At 31.3% G+C, this 27,926-nt stretch overlaps 9 protein-coding genes and 1 long non-coding RNA gene across 16 annotated transcripts in view; 5 read left to right on the top strand and 5 right to left on the bottom strand.

Moving 5' to 3' along the window:
* The window catches only part of LOC121118947 (agrin), a 131,973-nt gene extending 131,541 nt beyond the window's left edge, over window positions 1-432 (top strand). For both annotated transcript variants that reach the window (XM_040713559.2, XM_040713558.2), the window contains one exon: window positions 35-432. In XM_040713559.2, coding sequence (XP_040569493.1) covers window positions 35-183 — 149 coding nt within the window. In that variant the 3' untranslated portion in view covers window positions 184-432. The remainder of the gene's footprint in view (window positions 1-34) is intronic.
* Window positions 433-474: 42 nt separating this feature from the next.
* Window positions 475-3,073, bottom strand: Pdhb (Pyruvate dehydrogenase E1 beta subunit). The gene is made up of 2 exons (XM_040713561.2): window positions 1,073-3,073; window positions 475-972 (listed from the first exon to the last, which is right to left on the bottom strand). The coding sequence occupies exons 1-2, from the start codon at window positions 1,818-1,820 to the stop codon at window positions 662-664; spliced, it is 1,059 nt and encodes a 352-aa protein (XP_040569495.1). The 5' UTR covers window positions 1,821-3,073; the 3' UTR covers window positions 475-661.
* A 133-nt stretch (window positions 3,074-3,206) lies between these two features.
* Window positions 3,207-5,324, top strand: Cdc45 (cell division cycle protein 45). Its single transcript, XM_040713557.2, has 3 exons — window positions 3,207-3,621; window positions 3,809-3,982; window positions 4,113-5,324. Exons 1-3 carry the CDS (start codon window positions 3,290-3,292, stop codon window positions 5,203-5,205), a joined length of 1,599 nt encoding a protein of 532 aa, XP_040569491.1. The 5' UTR covers window positions 3,207-3,289; the 3' UTR covers window positions 5,206-5,324.
* Window positions 5,325-6,587: 1,263 nt separating this feature from the next.
* Window positions 6,588-10,496, bottom strand: LOC139905326 (uncharacterized). Its single transcript, XR_011779987.1, has 3 exons — window positions 10,412-10,496; window positions 9,838-10,043; window positions 6,588-7,107 (listed from the first exon to the last, which is right to left on the bottom strand). It is a non-coding gene; the product is annotated as an uncharacterized lncRNA (long non-coding RNA).
* Window positions 10,497-11,265: 769 nt separating this feature from the next.
* On the top strand, window positions 11,266-12,774 carry LOC121118945 (rho-related GTP-binding protein RhoU). The gene has a single exon (XM_040713556.2). The coding sequence runs from the start codon at window positions 11,497-11,499 to the stop codon at window positions 12,112-12,114; it is 618 nt and encodes a 205-aa protein (XP_040569490.1). The 5' UTR covers window positions 11,266-11,496; the 3' UTR covers window positions 12,115-12,774.
* Window positions 12,775-13,564: 790 nt separating this feature from the next.
* Rpn8 (regulatory particle non-ATPase 8) lies at window positions 13,565-14,694 on the top strand. The gene has a single exon (XM_040713553.2). It carries the CDS (start codon window positions 13,674-13,676, stop codon window positions 14,607-14,609), a length of 936 nt encoding a protein of 311 aa, XP_040569487.1. The 5' UTR covers window positions 13,565-13,673; the 3' UTR covers window positions 14,610-14,694.
* PpD3 (protein phosphatase D3) lies at window positions 14,630-18,151 on the bottom strand. Of its 5 annotated transcripts, none has more exons than XM_040713550.2 (4): window positions 18,018-18,151; window positions 16,291-16,924; window positions 15,792-16,232; window positions 14,630-15,726 (listed from the first exon to the last, which is right to left on the bottom strand). In XM_040713550.2, exons 2-4 carry the CDS (start codon window positions 16,885-16,887, stop codon window positions 15,307-15,309), a joined length of 1,458 nt encoding a protein of 485 aa, XP_040569484.1. In that variant the 5' UTR covers window positions 16,888-16,924; window positions 18,018-18,151; the 3' UTR covers window positions 14,630-15,306. The 5 variants fall into 5 exon arrangements, with proteins under 5 accessions (XP_040569484.1, XP_040569485.1, XP_071744328.1 ...); XM_040713551.2 differs by having other exon boundaries at window positions 18,014-18,126; XM_071888227.1 differs by lacking the exon at window positions 18,018-18,151 and adding an exon at window positions 17,628-17,816.
* Window positions 17,024-18,543, top strand: LOC121118944 (uncharacterized). The gene is made up of 4 exons (XM_040713555.2): window positions 17,024-17,194; window positions 17,263-17,325; window positions 17,811-17,891; window positions 17,977-18,543. The coding sequence occupies exons 1-4, from the start codon at window positions 17,024-17,026 to the stop codon at window positions 17,998-18,000; spliced, it is 339 nt and encodes a 112-aa protein (XP_040569489.1). The 3' UTR covers window positions 18,001-18,543.
* A 1,245-nt stretch (window positions 18,544-19,788) lies between these two features.
* On the bottom strand, window positions 19,789-22,083 carry LOC121118940 (uncharacterized). Its single transcript, XM_040713548.2, has 2 exons — window positions 21,921-22,083; window positions 19,789-21,847 (listed from the first exon to the last, which is right to left on the bottom strand). Exons 1-2 carry the CDS (start codon window positions 21,986-21,988, stop codon window positions 20,326-20,328), a joined length of 1,590 nt encoding a protein of 529 aa, XP_040569482.1. The 5' UTR covers window positions 21,989-22,083; the 3' UTR covers window positions 19,789-20,325.
* Window positions 22,084-23,971: 1,888 nt separating this feature from the next.
* LOC121118939 (uncharacterized) lies at window positions 23,972-27,467 on the bottom strand. Of its 2 annotated transcripts, XM_071888226.1 has the most exons (11): window positions 27,035-27,405; window positions 26,686-26,951; window positions 26,487-26,630; window positions 26,305-26,431; window positions 26,015-26,246; window positions 25,544-25,951; window positions 25,318-25,486; window positions 25,149-25,254; window positions 24,959-25,016; window positions 24,597-24,889; window positions 23,972-24,539 (listed from the first exon to the last, which is right to left on the bottom strand). In XM_071888226.1, exons 1-11 carry the CDS (start codon window positions 27,219-27,221, stop codon window positions 24,115-24,117), a joined length of 2,415 nt encoding a protein of 804 aa, XP_071744327.1. In that variant the 5' UTR covers window positions 27,222-27,405; the 3' UTR covers window positions 23,972-24,114. The 2 variants fall into 2 exon arrangements, with proteins under 2 accessions (XP_071744327.1, XP_040569481.1); XM_040713547.2 differs by having other exon boundaries at window positions 25,544-26,246; window positions 27,035-27,467.
* Between the last annotated feature and the right edge of the window lie 459 nt (window positions 27,468-27,926).

The following is a 27,926-nucleotide window of genomic DNA, read 5'->3' as shown; positions in this document are numbered from 1 at the left end:
GATAATTATTAATTGAATATGATTCTATGTTTAGGGGGAAAAGAGCCGTTACCTCCTGGTCTTCCACATCAGTACTACAAAGGATTCAAAGGATGCATTAGAAAAGTAAAAATCTTTAGAAAAAGATTGGATTTACTACGCCATGGTGACAATTCTAATCTCAAACTATGTAGCAGAACTTAAATGAATGGAAAATGGTTCCACTTGCACAAAGTTCTAAGAGTGCTTTCTTCGTCATAGAATATCGGCAAAATGGCTGTGATGAATTATTACGATAATAGATTTTTTTTAAACTAACTATTGGAAATTTTTGTACCTGACTCGTCTAATTTTCATACGACGAATGATGATTTGTAATGAAAATGTTATAAAAATAGTTAAGATAATGTTGACTGTTGATTTGTTTCGTTGAATTTGCAGTTGTTTTTTTTTGTTTTTTTTTAAATAAAAAATAAATTCATATCTACATTTAAATTAAAGTTATATGTATAGAATAAAAACAATTGTATTTATAATTAATTAATCGTCATTGGACGATATATAACAGCATTGAATAATAATTTAGTTATTTTGGTGATATTCTTTTTTTATCCTTATTAATGTATTAACAAATGTATGAGAATAAACTTTGATAATACGTGTAGAGGGAGTACTAATCTCTTTATTTGTTGAGCATTTTTTTAACTGCATTAATAACATTCAATCCTTGCGGCGTCGCCTTTTCTTCACAGCTTTTTGCATAAGGCATAGGCACATCAGCACCTGTTACTCTTATAACCGGGGCATCCAAATAATGAAAAGCGTCACACTCCATCATTCTAGCGCAGATTTCTGATCCGACTCCACTCTGTGGCCAACCTCCCTCAACAGAGATGAGATGATTTGTTTTCATGACTGATTTCTTGATGGTATCAAAGTCCAAAGGTCTAATGGATCTCAGATTAATAATTTCACAGGAGATACCTTCTTGTGCTAAAAATAAAAATAGGTAATTGAAATGATTAAATAGATAGAAAATCAGTCTTTTAAAAAAGAACTAACTCAGATTTTTTGAGTAAGACCATCAACATACCTAAAGCATCGGACGCTTCGACACAAAAAGCAACTCCAATGGAATGAGCGACTAGAGTTACATCTGTTCCTTCTTTCATGATCTTTGCTTTTCCAATGGGGACCGTAAAGTCAGAAGAGATGACAGAGTCATCAACATCAAATGATACACCATAAAGGAGTTCATTCTCAAGAAAAACAACAGGGTCTGGATCTCTAATAGCAGACTTCAAAAGTCCTTTACAATCTTCAGAGTCATACGGACTAATGACTTTAAGACCAGGGCAGTGTGAATACCACGCGGCAAAGCATTGGGAATGTTGAGCTCCTACACCTGCAGCACAGCCATTGGCTCCTCTAAATACAATAGGTACGTTGATAGAGCCAGCAGACATGTAGAAGGTTTTAGCAGCAGAATTAATGATTTGATCGATAGCTTGCATAGCAAAATTAAAAGTCATGAATTCTATAACGGGCCGTAGACCATGAAAAGCGGCTCCTACACCAATCCCTGCAAATCCCATTTCCGTGATTGGAGTATCAATAACTCGTTTGTCGCCATACTTTTTCCAAAGTCCACGAGATACTTTATAAGCTCCGTCATATTGGGCCACTTCTTCCCCCATGAGAAACACGCGATCATCTCTATCCAACTCTTCATCTAGGGCGGAGTTCAATGCATCCCGTACCGTCAATGCCTTAGAATTCACTGGAAAAGAGGAAGAAAAACCTCTTCTGACTAGAGAAAATACACCACGACCCGATAACATCCTAGAATTCTATTTTAAATGATCTAATGCTCCGTTATTAACTTATGTTAAATGTGACGTCTAACTCTACTCCACTCCGGGTTATTGATTTGATTCTATACTAGTTTGTTATTTTTTTTTACTTCTCTAGCTCTGTCACTAGATTTATGACGTCTATGGGGGCTTTTCGTTCATTTCCTATCAATCATCATATCCATATGGAATGCAATTGTTTTGCATAATGAATAATTAATTTGATTCCTTAAATAAAGCATGCCAATTGAATGAATCTTCGTTCGATTTAAAGACGACAAGGAGACATCCTCAGAATAAATCTGATTTATGTAATATATTAGAGAGAGCTATGACGTACCATGGTAGCAATTATTCGATAATATATCTACAATTACCCAGCTGATTTATCATATAATAATAATACGCAAATTTGCGGGGAGGGTTAAAATTTTAATGATTCTCTCAAAGATATTTGTATGAAAATACTTAATATTAATCTATAATTCAAGTTCAATGTATATTCCTGATTGAAATTTCTATGAATATAGGAAAAGTTCATATTAAACAGCGATAAAATGAATGAAACTATTAATAAGTATTCAATTTTTTTTTATTTGATAGATTATTTGCTAAAAACGCGGAGAGCTCGTTTAATGCAGAATAGGAAACTATCTATGATTGTGTATGTATTCATTTTCTTCAAATAAGTCAAAACAGGCGTAATCAGATGTTGTGCGACACAACAATTTTGGGAATAATATTTTTGTCGAATTTACAGTTTTTTTTTCTTTTTGGTAATGTTCAAAATTTGATTAGTAGTAATAGATCGTACAATTATTTAGAATATTGATTACTATTGATTGTTAATTTTTATCGAACAATCACAGTAAAATATTCTCAAGGATTTTGATTATATTCGGGTTATGCTAAATGGACAAACATTGTTGATAAAAAAAGGAAATAAAATAATTTGAATAATATGAACAAAGTTTAAACAATTTCTATACTCAGATGAAAATAATCTAGAGCCTCCAGACTAAAATTACGTAAATATCTACAAAAAAAAAAATTACGATATATGTTTATTAATTATGAAACTCATGGAATTCGTCGTGGCATATTCCTACTACAAAGAGGATTTTTATATACTCACAGAACCTCTTCCTTTTGAAGAGGTGAAAGTTTTGAGGTTTGAAGATTATAATATGCGAAGATTTTAAAAATATATGTCCATTACTCCAACACCTTCTGACGTATACAAAATGACAGTTGTGGTCGATCAGATGTGCAAGCAAATTTATCAAAATAGCAATGTTGACGTCATTGCTATAACAAATAAGACGAATCAGTTTACTGCAATATCCTCACTCTGGGAAATGTATTTGATAGTTTGATCAGTTGTAAATATTAGAGTAGAAAGCTATTTTTGGCGGTTTTTTATGACATTACGGACTTAGTTGTCAATCTAATTAATAATGTTCATATCAGACCTTAAAAAGGATTTTTTTGATGTGATTTGCTCTGGAGGAAGTCGTGTGTTGATTTTAGTTAATTTTGATGTGGATGCTCTATGTGGAGTGAAGATTCTTCAGTATTTGCTACAATGTGACCACGTTCCCTACAGTCTCTTGCCTATCAAGGGAAAGACGGATCTCATTCAGCAATATAAGCAGCATCCTGGAGCAACTAATATTCTTATCAATTGTGGAGGAAATGTGGATCTAGTGGAACTCCTTGATCCCGAGGAAAATGCTGTTTTTTTTGTCATGGATTCTCATTCTCCTCCAGATGTTTGTAATGTCTTTAGGTTTGTTCCTTCATTGTCTCGTTTGTACCTTCTCACCCCATTCTCATTCGGATTTATATTTGATACTTTTATTTATTCAAGAGCTATTTTACATTTATTTCATCCCCATGATTTATCATTGATTTAATTATATCACAAAAAGTAAATGAGCGTTTTAGTGATAATCATGTCTTTTACAATATTTTAGTGAGTCCCAAGTTCGTCTTTTAAATGCTCCTGATCCAAGTATACCTCAATATGAAAAAATATTTCAAGATGATGAGGACGAAGAAAATGAGGAAGACGAAGGAGAAAAGACGAGAGAAAATCGACGATGGGAACAAGAACGCAATCGCATTCTATTTAACTATCTTCAATTTAGGTAGTTCTACTTATTTTATTTTTTGTTTCCAATGTAAACATTTTAACCAAAAATGGTTTCTAACATTTCAATAATTAAATAATACCCCACTTTGTTTAAATGTTTGAGCAAAAACTCTGTTTTCTTATAGCTATTATGGTTCGAGCTCGGCACTTCTTATGTACGAATTGGCGTGGAAAATGTCTAGGGATAATAATGACTTACTCTGGTGGGCAATTATTGGTATAACGGAGCAATATATTCTATTGAAAACTGAAACGGATAAATATGTTTTGGAAACTGGAAACGTACGCCACCATGTATCTCGACTCAACCAAACGGATGATTCCGTGGATTCCATGAAATTATCATTTGATAAAGAGCTCAATCTTAACCTATATCGACATTGGAGTGTATTCGATAGTCTACACCATACTGCGTACACTGCAAGCAAATTTAAAGTTTGGACACTTAAGGGAAAACAAAGACTCTATGAATTTTTAGCCGAATTGGGTTTGCCGTTGATTGAGTGCAAACAAAACTTTGCCACAATGGATCTGAGCTTACGAAATAATATTATTGACATATTTGAAAGCAAGTCCTCCAAGTATAACATGGAGTCAATAACGTATGGATCTTTTACTGCGAGTTTTGGATATAGACACAAATTTTGTGCGTCTGATGTTGTTTATGCATTAATATCACTAATGGAAAAAACAGAGAGTAATGAATCTTTCTTAAAATCTTTGGATAGTTTGTCCCGTTCTCATATTGATTCCTTGAATCTTGGAATCGATCGAGCGAAAGAAAAGTTAGAAATTTTGATGGGACAAGTACAAACATTTTTAGATTTGAGATTGATCGTGTCTGCCGGCCCCTTTCTCTACGCTATCATTCAAGATGGTACTCCCAACTCTCAATTTTTCAGTTCCCCTAACTCTCTTACATTACTCGGTCAGTTTACGCTTAGAGCTCATGCATCAGTCACTCAGAGTAAGAAGGTTGGAAACTTACCACTTGTGATATCTGCTCCTCTTAATCCTGAGAAAGGAACTTGCCTCGTATTGGGTGTACCTCCTATAAGTGATAGATCTCGTAAAAATCTGCTGGGCAAAGCTTTCGAACAATCTGCTCAAAAAACAGGCTCTAAATATCTTTTGGACTATTTTGATCCATCTCTAATACAATTGAAAACTGAAGACAGATCCAAGTTTTTTGATGGCCTTATTTCCATTTTAACTTAGTGTAATCATATATACGTACATATTTCAATTTATCTCTTCATTTACTCTCAATTACTAGGAATGCAACACATATATTCGACTTTGTTTCACGACTTAATAAAGTTTTATTCATTTATAAATACCTTAATGTTATCTACCTTATATTTTTATTCGCTTAGAGTTGCTTGCTGTGGGTTAAGAAATTAGAGGACAGTGGGATATGTATATCCTGGAGCTTTAGGCATTTGAAATGCTGTATATTTATAGTTATACTATCTGACTAATAATTAAATCTGAGCAAATAAAAAGGGCATTGGCATAATTTCTCTTGGGTCTAATCTTATTAGGTTTTTAATTGTTTAGCTCTTCCATGTTGTCTGTTTTTTTATAAATAGTATATGTAGTAAGAGACAAATAACAAGTGATTTGATATTTGTCTTACTTATTAATTATTAAGGACTCCATGGTAGCTTAAGCACATCCTTTTTAGAGAGAAGTTATACATAATAGTTAAGCTGTAGGGCATAAGTTTGAAAATTATTGAAGTATCCCCGAATATACCTGGAAAGTTGAACTTGTAATAAGGGATTGATAATATAAAAAAAATACTTCCATGACTGAGTATATGTTTTATGTTTATTAGGTTTCCAAAAGGGATAATAATTGAAATGAATATTTAATTTTAATTATAAATTTGATGCCCACATTAAGCAATTTATATTTTCTTTATTTATCTTCCAGGGAAAAAGAAGATTCCTGAAATTCGGGGTGGTCGAACAGTTAAATTACACATTCTACTCTACTTGGGGTCCCAATAACAAATCTAGATTCTTTGCAAATGGTAACAATATAATGAATAATAATGTATCTATTTAAGCTGAATGCAAGTGGGGTTAAAAATAATAATATTATAGGGAGCTAATTAATAAGTTATAACTATTAAAAACTTTGGTTTGTATATAATAATTTTTTTCATCGATTTGAGTCATTTTAATTATTTTGTAGATGATATTACTTGTAGGAGTACACGCGTTGTGCACAGGATTTTCATCAGTGTTAACGTTAATATAATATGAAATATGTTAATAAATAAAAAGAAACCTAAAATTAACTTGAATCCACGGACAATTTGAAGGATGTTTTTTTTTGGGGGAGCAGTTATGTGGACATGACTTTTCATTAAATTAGCTGCAATCAGTTATGAGATGAAGGATATACAAAAAAAAACAATTCCATATTCTCAATGACATAGGCAAGAACTAACGATGTGGATCCTCAATTCTCTTCGTCTTTCACGCACCAGTGATTACTTCATAATTATTGTTCTTTCTTTAAGAATAAGAGAATAATGATGACAGGTTTGGCAAATGATAACTATTTTAAGGTAGCAATTACAAAAAGAGTGCGATCTTCAAATTTCATATATTTTAACTTCTGGTTATGTCTTAGATCAAGTAGTCACACAGTTCCAAAGGTGGGGTTACAATTTTTTTTGCATAATTTGTCATAATGACAAAAATAAATTTAGTAAAAGGCAAAAATTCCTTAATTGGGTGGAGCTACAGCCCACCCCCCCGCAGACGTCAGTGAATATAGTTTATATTTTTGTGTTAGCGAGATCTCTAAGTAGTTATGGGTAGGGATGTAAATCCTAAGAATGTTCAAAAACAAAATAATTCATATTCATGTCCTTATTTGGAGTGCGCCTTGTGTTTATTTCCTTACTATCACGGGAAAACAGCTAAGTTGCCCTCTTTCAAAAATTCTTCTAATTGTCATATGTTAATTTTTGGTGCCTTGTTTACATACCAGAAATGCTTACGATATAGAACTCGATTCATGAGCCTCCATCCACGTACCGCAGTTTTGGAAGCACTGACATACAGTTGATCATTTTTGAAATTTTTGAAAAATAAAATATTTCTGAAAAAAAATTGAAAATTAAATTTCTTGAATTTTTTTTCAAACATCTACAGTTATTGACAAAAAATTAGATTTTTTAGAAAAGAAGTTCAAAAATTAATAAATATTCTCAAAAAATAAAATGTTTTGAAAAAAAAAATTCAAAACAAAATTTTAATTCAAACATTTTATTCCAGAATTTCATAAATTCTGGAAAAAATATCTAAAAATTAAATTTTCGTAGAATAATTTCAAAAAACACTAGTCAATCTCAAAAAATTCAAAAATCCTGAGCTGTCCACAAAAAATAAAATTTGTTGGAAAAATTTCTAAATTAAGATTAAAAAATTTTTTATAAAGAATTTTCAATAATCCAGATAAAAATTTCAAAAATGAAGTTTAAAATATAAATCTTTTTAAAAGAATTTTCAATAATCCGGAAAAAAATTTCAAATATAAATTTTTTTGAAAGAAAATGTCAAATATTGAATTTTGTAAGAAATTTTTTAAAAATAATCAAATTGTTAAAAATTACTCAGAAAATGACAGATATTTCAATTAAATATTAATGTTTACGTGTCAAATTTATATATAAACTAATTTCCAGACAAATTTCTGTAAACTTTATTTTATCTACGAATCCAATATTGCATTGAAAAATTCTTTTTTCTTTTTCTTTTTTTTAACCTGGGGGAAAAAAAGTACAATTTTCACCGATTTCTTATTTTGCTCATAACTTTTTTGATTTTGAATAAATTTAGGAAAAGTCCTTTTTCATATAGTTGTTTTTGAAACTCCAGTCACTTTTTGATTTATAACTAAACAGTTTTTGTGTTTTGTGTAAAAAATAAGCCCCCTTCATATTGACCCCCAATAATCAGCACCCCTGTTTTAGCCTGACCAGGTTCAAAAAAGGCATCCATGCAAAATGTCACCTTCTTAGGTTTACACACAAACTCTATTTTGTATATATGAGATTATAGCTAAAAATAAACCTTATTTTACAACTTTAAAATATTTATTGTAAAAAAAGGTCGATTTTGATTGATTTTTTTTAGTTTAACTTATTTTTTTCTAATGCAATATTTAATGAATAAATTATAATTAATTGGTTTGATGCCTTTCCCCAGGAAAAAATTCTAACAACAACTTTTTTCCACAATTGGTTGAGGAAAGAATGATTTTAAAAATGATGAATTCTAAATTATTAAAAAATGGTATCTTGGATCTTTTATTTCAAATTATACTTAACATCTACCTAAATTAATTATTTAAATTTTCATTTGGAACATTCTGGACTTTTTTCCAGTAAGAGTTGTTTTTTCTAGTTCCCAATTTTACTATTGTTATTTAAGCCGTAGGACACGAAAATGACCATTAACACTTTCAAACTCTACAGGTTTGACCTTTAAAGGCTTTTTTTAAAAACAAATATTTAGGGTATAAACTACGATTCAGTGCCATATTTCGACATGAAATAACTATATAGATAAAAATCAAAGTAAATAACAAATTGATACAAACTTTTCAGCATTCGGAAAATGAATTATTTATTACTTTATCTTGATTACAATTAATAAAAAATGTATATAACCATCAAAAATCAACTAAAATGAAGGACCTTACTTAGAAGCTAATGTATTTTTTATTTTCTCTTCAAGTGATTTATATCATAGCTGAAGTTATAGAATAGACCTAATATTTCAATTTTTTTGAATTGCCTTTAAAAAGTTGATTATGATTGATTTTTGGCCAATTTAGTTTATAATATCTATTAAGAAATTTGATAAAATAAGCTGGTTAGGTTGCGTTGAATATAGATTACAATAATATTTCTAAGTATAAAGTGAGTGACTAGAACGTATTATTATACATTCTAGCTACCATTCATTATTTTCTTAGATCCTATATTCTTCCATTCCAGCTAGGAGTGAAGAAAATAAAACGATAGCTAGGACCCTAGGACTGAAAGACGTCCTTAAGACAGTTGAATGATAAAAAAGATTGGACTGATAAAAAAAAAGACTGATTATGCGATCAGTTCTAGGACTTATCCAACACTTCTTGACACGGCTTTATATTTATACCTAAGCTCGTTGTTGTGTAAACCCCTTTAACTCTATATGCAGGTTTACCTCGCATTGATTGGTCCCTCCTCGATGTCACTCCTGAATGTTTTGTCTAAATATAGGCCTTTCACATAGATTAGTTTCATTTCTCTATTAATCCTATTTTAAAATATAAAAAAACTATATTTCCTTTAGTACTTTATAACATCTGAGATGCGTTGAAAGTAAGACATATTTTATTGGCTCAAGAAGTAACATTGGAAAAGCTCTTTCCCCCATACATGAATATTTCGAAAATTTAATCTCCCACCCTTGAGATCCTAAAGTTGAATGATAATCCTTACTATAAATATTCTTAATACGTTTTTAGTGCGTTCGGTTATTTATTTTTTTACGTCAATGATGAAACGTGGTCATATTTTATTATTACAAATTTAAATGTGTTGCATCATGACTTTTTGAATAAGGCCATGTGTTGAAATGTTTTATTTCTAATTTGGAATCGTAATTTGTTTAACTAATTAATGTTTCCACTGCCCTTGTCTTTTATTAATTGAATATCCTCCGAGTTATAAACTCTTGAAAAAACAGATGGAGCAAAACAATTATTATTATAGAGCTTAGAATGATACCTTTACAACTACAAAAACAGAAAATTGATTAAATAATTATTTACACTTACCTTTTTGTTTTATTTGTCCCCCTAGATATATTCTAAGGAAGTGGTTCCAGGGGCGTCAAAAGGATTATATATATATTTTTTTTTTTTTTTTTTTTTTGGGGGGCTCCAGCCCACCCCCTATGGATGCCTCTGGGTTATTAACTTATTAACAACAATATCGCAAGATTACCTTCCATCCATATTATATTTGACGGTTTTTGCATGACCTTTTTTAGAAAATATTTAATTATATATATATATGTGGCTTTTATTTCTCTAGCTTTAACTAATGTTTAAATTGCTAAGTCAGCTAAATATCCTAATTTTATTAAGTGAAGTTGTACAACTTTTTGAATGATGATAGTATTCCTTTAAAAATGACGTTGTCTAAAATTTCATTTAAAAATTATTATGATGAGTAAATGTTCGAATCATGAATCAGCCAAATAAAAGAACATGCTGCAGATGTTCTGACTCATTGGTTGACAAAAAAAAAACCCATAGCCCAAAGGTATATATATATAATTTTCATTAATTAATTTTTCCTTTACAATTGCAAGATACGTTTGTGAAAAAGGATAGTTATTTTATTTACCTGGTATAGATATTGTATGATTTATAGAAGAAACAGCTAGCAACTAGTAGTCTCAAAATAGATCTTCCCCACGACTTTCTACCTGCCAATCAAAAAAAAAAAAAAAAAATGAAGCTAAGATGTTCTTTAAAAAATGATAGCCTCAGGTTCCCTTGAGCATTGAAATTGAATTTATAAACAACAAATTTTGTCTGAATATATCTATAATTATTCAGTACTACATCCTAACAATATTTAATTGTACGTATGTGAAAACATGATGTGATGCATGTTATTACAATTATTTCGTCTTATAAATTATAGCACAAATGTTAACAACTCTATATCGATGATGTAATTTCATTTTGATTGATTAAAATTATTTGTTTAATTTGTATTTAGGAGTAATATTAAGCTATGGGCATTGTAACATTATACTATGCCACAGAATACCCATCAATTAGAATTTTCATCTACAAATTACAACGTTAATAATATCTATTGAAATTTCATTGATTGCATTTAACTTATTACAAGTCCAGCAAATTCTTTATTTAAAAATGCTTTATCTAATTCTTTAATTGCAACTTTTACATTATATATATTATATAAATAAATAATTCATAATGTCTGATATAATTATATGTTTAGATAGTATAAAGATATTAATATTATAATTTATAATATCAATGGACAATGTCAAATGTGTATAGCAGATACTAGTACTGTATACTCATACCGTATAGGCAGTATACAGTGCTACTTATAGTGTCTAGTAGTATTAAAAAATAGAAGAACCAGCTGCCCACATACTGCTTCGGGATTGACGCAAGGAAATGTTTGACGTCATCATCTCACCTGTGGAGAATAAAGAAGGAATGGAAGCTTTGTGAGTATGAGCTGCTGCTGCTGCTACGCTAAACTGAGAGACTCACTTCATAAACAGAAGCATTCTTTATTTAATATTTTATTTAACAATAACTTCAGTATACACCAAACGTAGCCGTTACTACATACTCCAACCTTATATCTCCGGGCACCTTGGAATATCCTGTCATGGATTGCTTATTTCAGATACCTCAGGATTGAAAAACCAAGAAGAAGATATGAACGGAACTTCTGACCCGGATTCAAAGCGTATTAAGTGCGTGTTTCTCGGGGACGGAGCCGTTGGAAAGACTTCTCTTATCGTTGCTTATACAACTGATGGCTACACATCTGAGTATGTTCCAACTGCCATCGATACCTACGACGTCGTTGTTCGTGTGGACGGAGTGCCTCTTACTTTTGAAATGTGTGACACTCCGGGTCAAGAGGATTTTGACGATTTACGTCCTTTGGTGTATCCTAATACGGATGTCTTTATTCTCTGTTTCTCTGTTGTATCTCCCACCTCCTTCAAAAATATCAAAGAGAAGTGGATTCCAGAACTGAAGAAACGATCTTCTAGAAAAACTCCGGTTCTTCTTGTTGGTACGCAATCCGATCTCAGAGAAGACGTAAATACTCTTTTAGAGCTCAATAGAAATTATGAAGCACCCGTAACTGAAAATGAAGCAAAAAAAATGGCATCGGCTCTGGGATGCAAAGGATATGTGGAAAGCTCAGCTCTTACTCAAAAAAATCTAAAAGAAATTTTTGATGAAGCCATCACTCTTGGAATCAAGCACAATAAAAAAAGAACTAAAAAAGCCAAAGATAAAAAGTTTTGTGTCATTTTGTGACCTTTTTTAATTTTTGAAGTCTACCTCCTCCAAGCTATCTATTGAGATGCATATATCCTTCTATAAAGCCAATGAACATAATTTTAATTATACTGTTTTTATTTTATGACTACATATTATTTTCCAAATTCATAATGACGATTTATTACTTTTTTTGTAACGAAAAAAGTATGTCTCAAAGAACGATAACTAAAGTGTTGTGAAGTTTATTAAATATTTTCTTCTTTGAAAAAGCCTTATTAATAGTATTTTCAAAAAAAAAAAAAAATCAAATTTCACTTTTGACTCGTAAACTAAAATTTTAAAAGATCATTCATTTTCATAAATTCTGTTCATGTTGATCAATATCCCTTCTGTAACATTCCTAATTAAAAAGAAGCATGGAATTACTTCTTTAATGTATAGTACAAAAACTATATAGAAATTAATTGTATGTGATACAAGTTTAATTTATTTAATTATATTGTGAATAATTAATTTAATACCTCAGTTATATATACATCTATTTTCTTACATATATGCGTGTAAGCTCCATAGTTATAATTTAGAAATTAGAAAGTCCAAATACGAACTATGAATTTATTTGTTCATTATTTAGAAAAGTTGTAATCACTTATGTACATCATGTAACTTTATGAAATTAAAGTATTTTTCGAAAAAGCAAGTTATTCAAGTTATTTCATCTATCTCTAGCAAGTAGCAAGATTAGTATATCTATTGGTAGGTCCATAGCTTTTTCTCTGGCGAGCGATATGAATACGATTAAAGATATGAAAAGTGTTGAAATCTTCGTGAGTGATTTTTAAATAAAAATATATATATTATTGGCAATCTGCAAGATAGTAGTAGTACTCTTATTAATGACTGTAAATATACTTTTTTTTAGTCTCTTTAAATGACTCTTCTTTAGCTATTTTGAAAATTCAAACGTATTAGCAGGCAATGAGACCTATAGTTTAGCTCTTCTAGTGATCTATGTCAGCAGATATTATGTCGTCTTTCAAATGTGCCAGTATGTACTTGTCTTTTTGATATACCCTCACGGGGATTCAGACAATTTTAATATCTCTAAAGTAAATATGATATACAAGACTAGCTTATTAAAATAAATCAAGATACTATGTATTTCCTTTTTAGCAAATTTTCATGAGTTGATCCAACTGACCCATATTATGAACCCAAAAAGGGTATTACAAAGGATTTTTATATTAATTTATGTAAAACAAGTTTTTTAATTCAATGTGTATTTCATTTAATAAGAATAGATAAGGTTAGATTTATTCCCCTATGATAAGTAATAAATAATAATATCTAAATAAAGTACCAGCTGACAATAAGAGAAATACAAAAGAATAAAAACGACATTATCTAGACGCAGGGCTACCATATGTTCTACTTACGTTCTCGGCAGTGAGTCGAGGTTGGGAGTGTAAAAGCGGATGAGTAGTGATGAATCTGAGCGTTAGATGTCGTTTTTCATGAGTGAAATCTAAAAAATCGTCAATTCATCTTGAGGAAAAAAGCGAATCATAACAAAAGTGCGGAACGTCGTTTGAATCATGTCTGATGCTATAGAAAAGGTTGTGGTTCACCCCTTGGTCCTCTTGTCCGTAGTGGATCATTTCAATCGTATGGGTAAGATCGGGAACCAGAAGCGCGTAGTGGGTGTGCTGTTGGGCTCCCGAGCCGGAAAGGGGATTTTGGATGTGAGCAACTCGTTTGCTGTCCCTTTTGATGAGGAGGAAAAAGAAGTTTGGTACTTGGACCACGAGTACCTGGAGAATATGTATGCCATGTTCAAGAAGGTGAATGCCAAAGAGCGGATCGTGGGTTGGTATCACACGGGGCCCAAGCTGCATCGGAATGATATCCTCATCAATGACCTCATCTCCAACTACTCCTCCAATTCCGTCCTTGTCATCATTGATGCGAAGCCCTCTGCACAAAGAGCCGTTGGACTTCCCACGGAGGCCTATGTCTCAGTGGATCAAGTTCACGAAGACGGAACGCCGTCTGAGAAGACGTTTCAGCACGTAGCTACAGAGATCGGAGCGGAAGAGGCGGAAGAAGTGGGCGTGGAACACCTTCTACGGGATATCAAAGATACGACTGTGGGAACACTTTCACAGAAAGTGACCAATCAGCTCATGGGTCTCAAAGGACTACACCTCAAGCTCAAAGATATGGGAAGCTATCTCAACCAGGTCATACAAGGAAAGCTGCCTCTTAACCACCAAATCACCTACATCCTTCAAGATATTTTTAATCTTCTTCCTGACTTAACTCACCCCACTTTTGTTAAATCCATTAATGTCAACACTAATGATCAAATGCTCGTGGTGTACACGGCTTCCCTCATTCGTTCCATCATTGCATTGCATAATCTCATCAACAACAAGCTCACGAATAAAGAAGCAGAGAAAGATGGAAAAGCCGAAAAAAAAGAAGTGGCTGCGGAAGTTGTTGATAAAGAGACGAAGAAAGAGTCTAAATAAATTTTTAAATAAGCCACTTGTAAACTTGTTAAACTTATATTTCATCCGACTAATTAAAAAATGTATTTATCATTATCATATATAACATGTATTCGTCAATTTATTAACTATCAATACGTTACATCTTATTTTATTTATTGCCTACAAGAGCACAGGTATCTTGATTAATTTTACATCTTTCTCATCTGGGAATAGGAACGTTTAGTAAAAAATAAAGAGCTAAATATAATGCATATTACAACAGGATAAAAGCGTTCTTTCTCGAAACAAAATGAAAGTAAGATAATCATTTTTCGCAATAATTTCATACACAGTTGTGCCTTACCATTTTAGGACGAAGATTAAAGTTTGTTACGGGCAAATAGATAATTATTCGAAAGAAAAAAAAATAGTTCAAGTTAAAAGCAATCTATATTTAAGCCATTTCAAATCGATTCTTAAAATTATTTCATAGTAAATTATTGGTAAATGAAAATTTCAGCATTTTTAAAGACATTTTCAAACTTAAATGATTGAGTAACGTATTTTATAAACGGTGGAATGAGAATACATATTTATATATACTTATATATAAATATCATCGTTAGGATAAATTCTAACTAGTTGTCGACCAACAAACTAATAATCAAAATAATGTCCATTGTTTTTCAGTCATCAGTGAAAATCAGTCGTGAAATATCTGAAGATCATGGCTTTATCATCCTAACAGAAATGAATTTGCTGCGTAGGCCATAGGTTTAATATTGGGATGAGGCACTGCCTCATAGGTGATGTATTTCGGTGTAAGATCATCGCCTTTGATATTGATGAAAGCTCCTTTATTTCCAGTGATATCGCAATAATTAGGAGCCGAGAATACAGTGATGCATTTACCATTGTGACTAACTTCATATCCTTCTTCTTTAACTTCATGACTCCTTACAATATATTCGAGATTATTTAGCTCAAGGAATTTATGCGTCACATCAGGTCCGAATTGGCAACCGGTGCCACGTTTACTGGGTGAAATACCATTCTTGAGTTGAGGATCTGACCACAATAGTTCACACATTATACCCTCACATGGGGGCTGACGACATCGATCCACACTACGAATATCTTCAAGGGTTACATCGTCCTAAAACGTTAAGATATTGAATGAATTCAAAAATCACAAAATTAGATATTAAATTATATATTTACATTGGAAAATAGTCCTCCATGCATGACTAGTACTTTCTCATTGATACGATGACAGAGAGGCAGCCAATTATAAACTTCGGTAAAAAGATCCGCCATAACTGAAGAGTACTTGGACTTAACTTCCCCTTCGAATCCATACATTTTGTTCATATTTTCACTTTCATGATTTCCTCTAGACATGAAAAAATGATTTGGATATAGGAGTTTGAAACCTATAAGCGTGAATATGCATTCCACAGAAAAAGACCCTCGATCCACAAAATCACCATTAAATAAATAAGGATTGTCTTCAGATGGAAGACCATTGAGCTCAAAAATATTTAACAAATCAAAGTATTGTCCATGTATATCACCACATATAGTAAACTTATTAGAGGGAGGTACGTTAATATCCACCAACGAAGGTTGAGTCATGAATAAATTTTTGACATCTATTAGCATCTATAAAATAAACACATAAATACCTCTAATGGAAAATCCAACTTTTAAATTTGATTACCTGGAAAGCAAATCTTCTATGTAGAACTTTAAGATCTTTGTAATATTGCAATAGCTCAGTCATAAAATCCCTTGTTATGGCAAAGTTATCATCTGGATTCAGTCTTGGGCCCGTATAAGTGTCATCAACTACCATTGATGCTAAATTGAGGGAGTCCACAATGGATACAACCTTTTCTTCAACAGCGATAGCTTTATTAAACGCAATTTGCTGAACCATTTTACGACATTCAACATATTTTGTCTTTGCATCTTTATCATTGGGCCTAGCTTTATGAACTGCCTCATAGTCCTTAAGGGCAAACTTGAACTTTCCGAGCGCCATATATGCAGCAGCTCGCCTATAGTAGGCCTTCAAATAAGTCCGATCGATTTCAATAGACTTAGATGCATCCTCCAATGCATATCCAAAACTCTCAAGTCGGAGGTTTGCAATAGACCGATTAGCATAATAAACTGCGTTGGACGGATCAATTTCAATCGCTTTTGTATAGCATTCAATTGCATAATTATAGTGTTCCTCTTGGAAATGTTTATTTGCTTGTTGCTTAAATTCTTCTGCTCGTTTCTTATCTTCTTCACGAACAGGAGTTGTCATTTTATCACTTCCGTTAATAACTTTGACTTCAGCTTTCCTATAAAAAACGGGAAGATAAAATTTAATAAATTCACTGTTTCCTTTAGTGTGATAAATATAATTAGAAAATTAGTTTGCTGCATTCCTACTAAGAACAATGTTTAAGCTAGTGTGGAGTTGTTTGTTATTTTATATGATTCTCTCTTGTGAATCAAGGGAAATTCCTCAAAACAAAGACAGAGACACACAACTACTTCAAAATCTGATAAACACAATTCGCGATCTGAAACTCGACACAGAACAAGTTATAGGGAATGAAATCAATGAGGTAAACTAGCAATTCAAAAGACAAAAATGACCTCTTAATTCCTTCTTTTTTCTTTTTTAAACTATTAGCTCGAACTAGATGAAGATAAACTTGAAGATATCACAGAGCAATTGTTCAAAAAATCAGATCGGGTATCTCAGTCTTTATTTTCTTTCGTACCTTATAAGTTTAAGTGATTAGTATTACAAATCAGTGGTTCCCAAACTGTGTGCGTGCCACAGAGTAGTGGCTGGCCTGATAACTGTATAATTTAAACAGAAAGAGTGTTGAATTATATTATTATTATAATGAATGGGGATGTTGAGGTCATGAATACCTTAGACGATTAAAGTTTGAGAACCACTAATGCTTTTGTTCAGAACACTTATGAATGAAGAAATACTAAATATTAAATAGATCACAAACGATCCTCTTTACAAAAGGGATTTATTGCTGATTTGGTTGAGGCTCTACTTTTCTAATAACCTCCAGGTGTTGATTAAATGTCAATCACACACTCGAAAAAGTAATGTCTTTGGGTTGTGAATCCCGCCTTATTTTAGATTCGAAATCAGAGACGAAACTTGAGTGATTCAAAACATGACTAAACTATAATCTCAATGTATGTTGTTTCTAGGAGTCTAGTGAAGAGACGGAGGAAGTAGAGGAGGACTACTATGATGACAATGACGATGATGAGTACTATAATTATGAGGATGTGAGTATAAAGTAAAGGAGTGAGTCTCACTCTCTGGAAACTCCCAAAAACAATCTCATTTCTCCCTTTACCAATTTAATTTTAGGATGAAGATTACTATAATTATTAAGTTAATGAGTCACCTACACCTTCCAAGAGAATCAATCAGATGTTTATCCACAGTTATATTGAAAAACGTGTAGAAGGAACACTTCTCCGGGATCTCAAGAACTCTAAACAACCTCCAAATTAAAATAATAATAATAAAATTCACAAACGGCTTTTTAGTTGAATACTATTGGCTACAATTTATTGTATATGCGCAAACGTGCCACTCGTACGCATCCTTTAAACCAATTAAATTTCTATTTTTTTCCCACTCTGAAGGGAAAAAAATAATAGTGATACTTCCATTGTTCTTAAAAATGATTTGATTCCCAAAGCAGTGTATATTTTATTAAATATATACAAACTATATTAAATAAACATGGATTGATTTAATTACTTCTTTATTTTAACATTATTTATTTTTGCATTTTTTATTATTATTTCGCTTTACATTAAAAATATTAAATAAGTTTTATATATTACATTAGTGATTATAATAATATTTTAAAAAAACGTGGTTATAACTGCAATAAAAGTCAAGTGCATTGCAACTCCTAGATTGACATTATATGCATCATATATTTTTAGATTCAACTATGTTATATGAATCAATACAAATCGTATACCACATATAACAAAAATCATAACTTATAATTACAAGATTCCTTTTGTTAGTTCAAGATGTCTAGCTCTCCATATCTCAATAAATAGTTATAATTACAATGTGTTAGTAACCTGTTATGTTAATGTTACTAATAAAGTTTGGGCCTTATGATTTAAAAGTTAGATATTTTAAAACTTGAAATGTTAAATTTTAATAATAATAATATCCCTAACTTTTTTATTTAAATAATATAATATACTTGTTAAATATGTACTAAATAATTAATTTAACTCTATGATTCAAATAAACAAAACCTAAACTTTAAGATGTCAATAAAATTAAAAAAACTGATTCTGATTTTGGAAATCAAACTTTACGATGGATGAGTTGGCAAACATGTTCACACTTCGCCCCCACAACTATTCTGCCATAGTATTGTGTCAGTTGAATAAGAGGAACATAATAACTTTTTGATTTCAAAACCGATCACAACTGTAGGACATCAATTATTAAATATTTAGACATTTTAAATTAGACATAAATATTATTTTATAGATAAAACAATTTAGTGCTCATATTTTTGCATAATCTTATTTGTGGTTTATTGAACCTCATATCATAATTAATAATAGTATTCATTTTTAAAGTATAATATATTAATTTTATTCTTATTTTGTTAATTGGGAGTTGTAAATCAATGTTAGAAATAATGTAAAATTATTAATCCACTTGCGGCAGCAATATTTTTTACACTTCGTGCATTTCTTTGTCTCACTGGCACAGGAACATTATGTAGCGTGTATGTAGACTCAAATTTTTTCACCAAACGTTGAATTGTTGATTTTGCAGGGTGTTGGAGATGAAATTTTTTTGAGGTGCAACTTCAATATAAAAGACCGAATTTAGCAAATTATTTCCCGAATATTGCGTCTCATAAGCCTATGATTATGAGAATTAAAATCCTCATGTAGAATATACATTTTTATTATAGAAAATTTATATATGTATTTTAGTATCTCAAATACTTGAGTTTTCTTTAAAAAAAGAAGATTTAATACTTCAAAAATCAATTTCAAAACCAAAACCGGTCTCCAGAGCTACATCACTACTTATTTCTATATAAACATAAAAATATAATCCAATTAATACACGACATACGCTTTCTTCCAATTGCTCAAGTTGAATATTTAGCGAAAAAATGGAAGGTTTTTTGTATTCTAAATAATTTTTTTTATTCCTGAAGTAAATATATAAAAAATGAGATTATATAAGATATCATTGTTGGAATATGAAAGAAAGCAAATAAATAAAAATACTCTTGATTTTGAAATATTAATGAGATATTTTTCTCATATAAACAATATTATTTTTAGAATACTATCATTTTTTTACTTTCAAAAAGTTTGAAATTGTTACAAGAACAAAGTTAACTGACAATTGAATCAAGTACTGAAAGCATTTTCTTGAACTTGGTATGTACATTTTGAGACGAACCCATCGAAGACTTATGTTTTTCTTCAACTAAATTATTTAGTATAATAAATAATATAGTTTCGTATCCAGTTCGCTGGGTTGCATGTCCTTTCACAATCCAAGAACACCATGATTGATGCTGGGATATAGGATGGAAAAATTTAACATTTTCATTTTTGTTAGAAGAGTCCGACTTAATAATTTCTGAATTAGAAAGAAGTGGTGATGCACTCTTAGAGTTACTGGATGTTTTTTCTTCTTCTTTGGATGTCACTCCTTCGCTATTAATTTCTTTAGATAATTTAACGCTTTTATTCTCTTTTTCACATAAGGTATTTGGACTTTCAATGGGGGCATTTTGATCACTCTTCTTTTATTAAAAGAAAGAGAATCACTTATCTCTACTAAAGTATTATCATCTACTGTTTTACATACGATATCCGAACTATCTTCAATTTTTTTAGGATCGCTTGGAGATTGACTCTCAATGAAATTCTCGTCTTTGTCTCCTCTTTGCTCTACTACTTCGCCTTTACAGCTAGAATTTGGCCGTGACGGGGAGTCTTCAATAGAAACTTCATGTTCATCATTTATTTCTGAATCTCTCGAAGAATTACTCGATTCCTCTTCCAAGTGTAAAAAAGGTTTTTCTGGATCTGAATCTTCCCGAAGGACTTCATCTTCAGATGAGGAAATTATTTCTATAATATCTGAATCTGAACTGATACTGGTACTATCATGGCTTTCATCATCTCGATCTTCTTCTTCCTGCATTTCCTCCTCTTCATTAACAATATCATCTTCTTTTGTTTCTTCATCTTCATATACTCCATCACTATCCAGATTTTCTCCCTCTTTTTCCTCATTAAGCTCATCATTTGATTTATTACTCTCTTCCATTTGATTTTCAGTATCATGAGTGGTCAATGATCTTTTACAAATAACTTCACCCGTATCCTGAATGTTTCTCTTGCCTCCTCCTTTTGGTAAAATATTATCATTAAATGTAATCAACAATTGATCCTTATTTTTTTCAGCTCTTTTCTCTTTTAAATTTTTTTGGTCATCTTTTTCTTTCTCGAGTGAAACTTCGTCATTTATGGAAGGGAAGCTCCATAAAGCGCATTGCCTCTGACATGTCTTACATTGAATAACAAGATTGGACTTTTTACACCAACCCGTCAGTGACAATATAAATACGGATTCTAAAAACCGTTGTTCTGGATAAGCTAAAGAAGGAAATTTATCTTTTATTATTTCGTATATCTTTGGTGAATGTTGTGGGCGATACAATAAGGGTATGTAAGGCACTTTCTCTAGAGCAAACATTTCCGTAAAAGGAACAATCCATTGTTTAGTAAACTGCTCTTTTAACACTGTAAAAGGTTGAAGAAGTTGAGATGCCAGGTAAATTTCCTGAAAAATGTCCGGACAGTTTGCAGCAAGCCACGGACAAAATTTTTCATGGCCACCACCTTTTTCTATAGAGGTACTTATTCTATTTTTCAGGATATCTGCAGCTTTATAGTAAACAGAGGGAAGGGATCGTTTAGGTAAAGATGTAATAATAAAACCTGTGCATGAAACACATTTCAAGGTTTCTTTTGTATCACTTCCCATGCAAACCCAACCCCAAGAGGCTGCGTATAGTGGGGATAAAGGATGAAAAGAATTCCATATTCCAGGATAGAAGGAGGCTAATCGAGAATAAAATGCATCTAAATCCAGAGCATCCCCTTTGAAATTATTATTTCTAAAACGCTTTCCATTAGAATCATCACTCGCGGAGACACTATAAAAACAAATACAATAAGAATAAAGCTGCCCCATAATATTCATGCATCATATCATTTAATTTAATTTACCTCAAAGCTTTACGTTTTAATGGGGTAAAATTATCCAATGCCCTTGAAATTTCACTTGGTAAGCCCATTTTCGATTTCGAAACTGAAATAAAAATTATTCAAGTATGTGATGTCATATGTAAACAAACGAGTAGAGACGTCTGGTGGAATTATTTACAAACAAGATACGTACATATTCAATTTCATAAATAAAAAAAATGTGTAGTTAGTTGCAACATGAGATCTACTAATATCTGGAGTGAACCAAGGGTCAATCACTTAACCTCAAGTATATTTTTTATGTTTAAAAATCAAAATGCAAAACCAAATTTGTACAATATCACTCCTTTATTAGTTCATAATCATGCATCAGCATCTATGGACTACTAGTGAAAACATGAAAGAAATAATATTCAATAAAAATTAAAAAAGCTAATAAATTGAGGGAAATAATGAACTTTTTCTTTAGCGGCTTATATTTATCTAAATTTAAGCTAATAATAAGAAGCAAAATAACAAAGCGGTAGTCCGTTCAAGAAATCCTTAGCACGCTCCCGCTCAAGAATTTTGAGCCTCTCTCTAAACAGCGCCACTCGCTAATGTTTTGTATAATAATACTCTCAAGAAATATAGTGTTCCATAGAGATCTCTTAATCTACATTGGATTGAGAAATTTCTGGAACAGTGACTATCTAATCTATGGATCGTTAAATTTTTCTTGAATATTTCTGTATAAAATTCAAATTATTCACATGCACTCAGGGTGAAATTTTAAAGAATTTTGGTCGATGTACTTTAAAACCTAAGGCATTTTAAAAACTTTGAACTATCTTTCGAGAGGAAAATTTGGTGAAAAATAGTCTACATTACTGCTTCATCTCCCCTTCAGGATACTTCCTCTGGCTATACCTCATATCCGGATATTACGTACCCATAAAGAGTATTCATAGCTCCACTGGCACTTTATTAATATGTACAGGGCCGTTGATGGGGAGGGGGTGGGGGGATGAGTAATATACTATATCACGTCGTTACCTTTATCGTATGACGCAACCTTTCATCCAAAAAGAAACGGAAAAAAGACCCAAAGTCATCTGGTAGTTAACCAAATAAGTCATTAGTACCAACCACTATATATATTTCATGTACACTCGCAGACTATCACTGTCTTATTATTTCTTCACCATTTTTAAAATAAATTACATAATATTAAAATCTACGTAGTGTTTTATGCGATACTGTATATAATATTGCTTACTAATATTTGATTAAAAGAGTAGTTATCATAATATTTCTATGAAGAAATAGCCAAAATTTCTTCATAGAAATAATGAAATGACCAATATATTTATTATATAAACGAGGAGAGATCAACAAGAAATTGTATTCCTGTTCTTATGAAAACGGACCATAAGTATAGCTGAATTAATTATTACTTTTTTTGTATTTATGAAATAGCCATGACGTATCAAGGGAGAAGAGGGAATAGACAGCTGACAACTAAATACACAGGATATTTTTGTGTTAGCGAAATAACGCAGCGATATATTTCTATAAAAAGAACTTTTTAAAATAGAAAAAAATATTACTTTCTAAAAACAGTCATTAAACTAAATATCGACACCGTTTAGGAAAAGGGACCTAAAAAAGGCTTGTGTTTGGGAAAGATTAAAATGTTTCATATCAGACTTTTTTTAAGTCACCTCATGTTCAAGTCCAAAAATTTGGGGGGAAAAAATATTCAAAAACCCCCAAAAAAGAAAAATTTTAGCACCGGCCTTTTATATTTATACCAGTGGTTACCTTAACCTTTTTACTTCCATTATTAAATTTCAGAATCTCAATAAAGCTAAAATTGGATGACCATGACCTTTTTTTAAGAACAAACATTTCAAAAAACCAATTACAAGTAAATGATTTACGTAATTATGTATAAAAAAAAACATCACCTTTTTTTCGAAAATAAAATATATTGACATTTTTATATATTTAATAGTATCAGCAAATCAGTTTTGAAAAATTATGAGTTAAATCCATGTCAAATACCTACTATAGTTTATAATATTAGTAAAATTTAAAAATTACCCAAGATTTTGTTTTCGCATAAAAAATGAATGACTTTCATCCGAAAAATACAAAGTTTGCGTGGATTAACATAATAAATAAACATATGATCGATCGAATATACATATATTTATACTCTGAGAATTCGACATCAACCACCACAGCCTCCTCCTCCACCACAAGCGCCTCCTCCACCCCCATCACAGCCACCTCCTCCATCACAGCCGCCTCCTTCACCACCAGAAACTCCTCCATAACTCGAGAAAACATCGGAAGAGGCGGCCAAGAAAAACTGAGATACTCCATCAAAGTATGAACCCCCATTAACATCAGCTCCAAATACATTACTGAAATCGCTTGCACCAGTTATAGAACCCAAACCTTGGCCACAATCAAAAGTGGGAATGTCAAAATCACAAGATACAATACCCCTCAAATCATTTGAATTCATATCATATAAATTAGGAATATGACTTGAGAAAAGGGCGAATCTACTTTTATCCTTTGATTCGTTCCTAAGATGGTATATAGTAGAGTTTGCAGGCATTTGACCAATACTCTTAATTCCACTATAGACTGAAATGGGAGAAAATCAATATCTTGGATAAATCATAAATTATAATTTATATTTACCGAAGAATAAAGGATATAAGGATTTAAAATATAAAGGTTGAGACTTATCATTCAAATTAGGTTTTCGAGAGTTTAAGTCTTTTGGCGTAGGTAGAACCAACAAATATAGGACAGATATTGCAAAACTCAAAGTAGTATATTGAATAACTTCATCCCCTAATCCTGAGTGATAAACTATTTCTCCACTAACTAAATTCACACTCAGTTTATTAGGGATATGAATGGAAAATTCTTCATGATCAAAGACTTCACTGAACTCGTTTGGTAGTTTAAAGTTTATGTCTTTCCTGTGTCTGTAGTGATTTTTTTTTAAATATTAGCAAAACAAAATCAAATTAATATAAGAATTACAAAAAAATTACCTCATAGACATAAATGAACATGAAAAATAGCCAGGGGAACCAGGTTTAAAACCCTCGCCTATAAAATTAAGTCTAAATATTAAGAGTTTAAAAAAATAAGAACTAAAAAGTGTATAGGTACAAATTACGAGTATAATATGTCATACATCTATTTCACTTGTAAAATACCGTAAAAATGAAGCAACCGAACCTTTAGTCATAGTTGGTTTTGAAACACCCGTCCAATGTCCTACTAACAATCCCCAATCTCCTTCATTGTCCTTGATTATCATAGCTCTCCAAGGAGAATTTTTGAACTAAAAAGCAACAACAAAAATTAATGAGTAAATTATATAACTCACTTCATAAATAATATTTACCCTTTTAAATTCAGTTATATGTGATATACTTAGAGTTTCTGGCCCAATCAAATGGGCCACAGATATTCTATTTTCACCATAGAAAAGCTGTACACATGACATTCCCAAATTCAAAGAATGAACCAAATGAACTGTAAGTACGCGGGAATCATCCTTTTTATCTACTATTCTATTAAATTGAAAGGAATAAAAGTTTCTCAATCTAGTAATTAATATTGTACATTACGTGTGAACTACGGCTTTGCAGTTATTATCCTCATCAGAGGGAAGATCTTTCAGAGGAATTGGCCCCCACAAGTTTTCAATGTTTTCTGGAATTATGCAATCGTAGTATGATCCTGGCAAAATATTCACTATTTTATGATTATAGTAATTATCATCAATTTTTCCTCCCATAGTATCAAGCTGTATATTTATTACAAATTTTTTACAGAGAGATTTAAAGCTCAAATGAAAATTAAAATCTTCGTCCAACACTTCAAATTTTTTATAAAAGCCAGCTACATATTTACGACTAAATTTGTATCCATTTATTATTGCAAGAATACCTTTCCTTTTGTACTTTCTTCGAATATCAATTTCTAGCAAAAGTGTCGAATAATTACTTATGGAGAAAATATTGTCATCCTCAACTCTAAATAACAAAATGTTAGGTTGAGTAAGAGTCGAATATGGAATTTCTTTAATATTTAGTAACATTTTTTTCCCTAGGAAGTTGTATTCAGATATTTTTAAATCTATTTCATATTCATAAACTTTTGAAGAGGTTTGATTAGTCAAATATATCGTTGGATTTAACTTCATTCTTCTATTTACTCCATTAAAAAAGTTGAACGTCTTTATCGCATTGGGAATATCCATTAATTTTCCTCTAGGACATTCCCCTCGGTGTACAACACCAGAAATCTCATAATCCTCAGAAAACAGGTCTTAAAAAAATCACAAGGTATATTCAAATAAATATACATAGACTCATTGTTGCCTTACCTTTCCAAAGTTGAGTTGTTCTCTTATGAGAGTCCTCTAGCACCCTCTTTTCCATCGAGTCATTATGATTCAACATTTCCCCCCCTAACACTTTAGATGTTTCGTGTTCATATAAGATAGGTTTTGACTATGAAAAATAAATGTTTCCATTTCTTAAATAAATAGTAAGAAAAAGTACTCACCATATGTGCATGCCATGCAAAATCAATATCGAAGTAGGGAACCATAAATTCTCTTGGATACATGGATTTCAATTTTAGAAACTTTTGGTAACGCTCAATGCATTTTCTTTGAAACTGATTGTTTCGGAAATGTGGCAATGAAACCTTAACATATAAGAATTTATTTAGTTTTGATTCATTTCCGAACATACAAAATTACTTGATAATAAAATCCACTTTGTCTTTTCGAGGCCTCAATAAGGTCGTAGGAGAAGGAGCTTACAAAATCTTTAATGAAACTTTTAATTTCCTCATGATCAGAGGGTGATTCGTAAGGTTCTAAAGGATATTCTCTTTTCCATACCTCTTGTGTACCATACATATTTCCTCTACAATAACCATGATCCGGAATATCGCAATTGATTTTCAAATCTTCTTTGTATGCATATGGATTGTGAAAATGTAAATGCCACATCCAATGAATATCTGAATAAATATATATTTTTTTTATAAGTCAGTGTTTTTATAGCTGATTTAATACATTATAGTAGTCAATTTACAATCCTTACCAAGAGGTGGTTTCAACAATTCATTCTTTAAGTCATGTTGTCGTATCAATGGGATCCATAGCGTTTCATACCTTCTTAACGCATTTTTCAAATATATTTCATCTTTATCACATATATGAGACTCTTGAATTTCCTTCAAGAAGTTCAAGTAATCATTCAAATCCTTGCTTTCGAGACTCACACCCATAATTGATTACATAACAATGGCTTATTTATTTAACCACGAGTCAATGATATGTACTATACCTAAGGCTTCGTTTTACATGTAGTAGTATCTATTAATATTAAATATTATTTATCAAATATATTAATTATTATGATTCCATGAATGAATAACGTTCTGTGCAGGCTGCTCAGAAACACTTGTTTGCGTTGGCCCACAAACAAGTGACCCCTACGGCCACTCTAAGTAATATCTAAAAGGCACTCAACCTTTCAAATAGGAATTGAAAAACCACATAATATCAATTATAGAACTTATCTTTTAAGATGGGATGTTTTAAAGAAAAAAACTAAGTACAGCGATTAGAAAAGTTATACATCTATGATAATATATATTCCTTTGTTGCCATTAGTCTTAGTTTATGGGTGTTTTAATCATTGATGAATTGTGTCTAATTTGGATCTCAAATCATAAAATAAACAATGGTTAAACGACATTAGTTACCTGGTTTTTTTTTTGCTACAGTTGGTGAAAATTCATCGAGATCTAAGACTGTGAGCTATTTTTCTCTGACGATTGGTTCATCATAAATGTTTAGGGTGTAAAAGTAGAATCCGTGTACACAATAAAACTAAAAGTTAGGCAAGGTTAATAGAAATACATTGTATCCATAAATACATTAATAGAAATTAATGTATTTCTATTAACCTTGAAGTTAGGTATTTGTTT

This window comes from Lepeophtheirus salmonis, chromosome 5 (genome assembly GCF_016086655.4).
Source record: "Lepeophtheirus salmonis chromosome 5, UVic_Lsal_1.4, whole genome shotgun sequence".
NCBI lineage: Eukaryota > Metazoa > Arthropoda > Copepoda > Siphonostomatoida > Caligidae > Lepeophtheirus > Lepeophtheirus salmonis.
The sequence above is the reverse complement of the archived record's forward strand: the minus strand, read 5'-3'. Positions and strand labels throughout refer to the sequence as shown.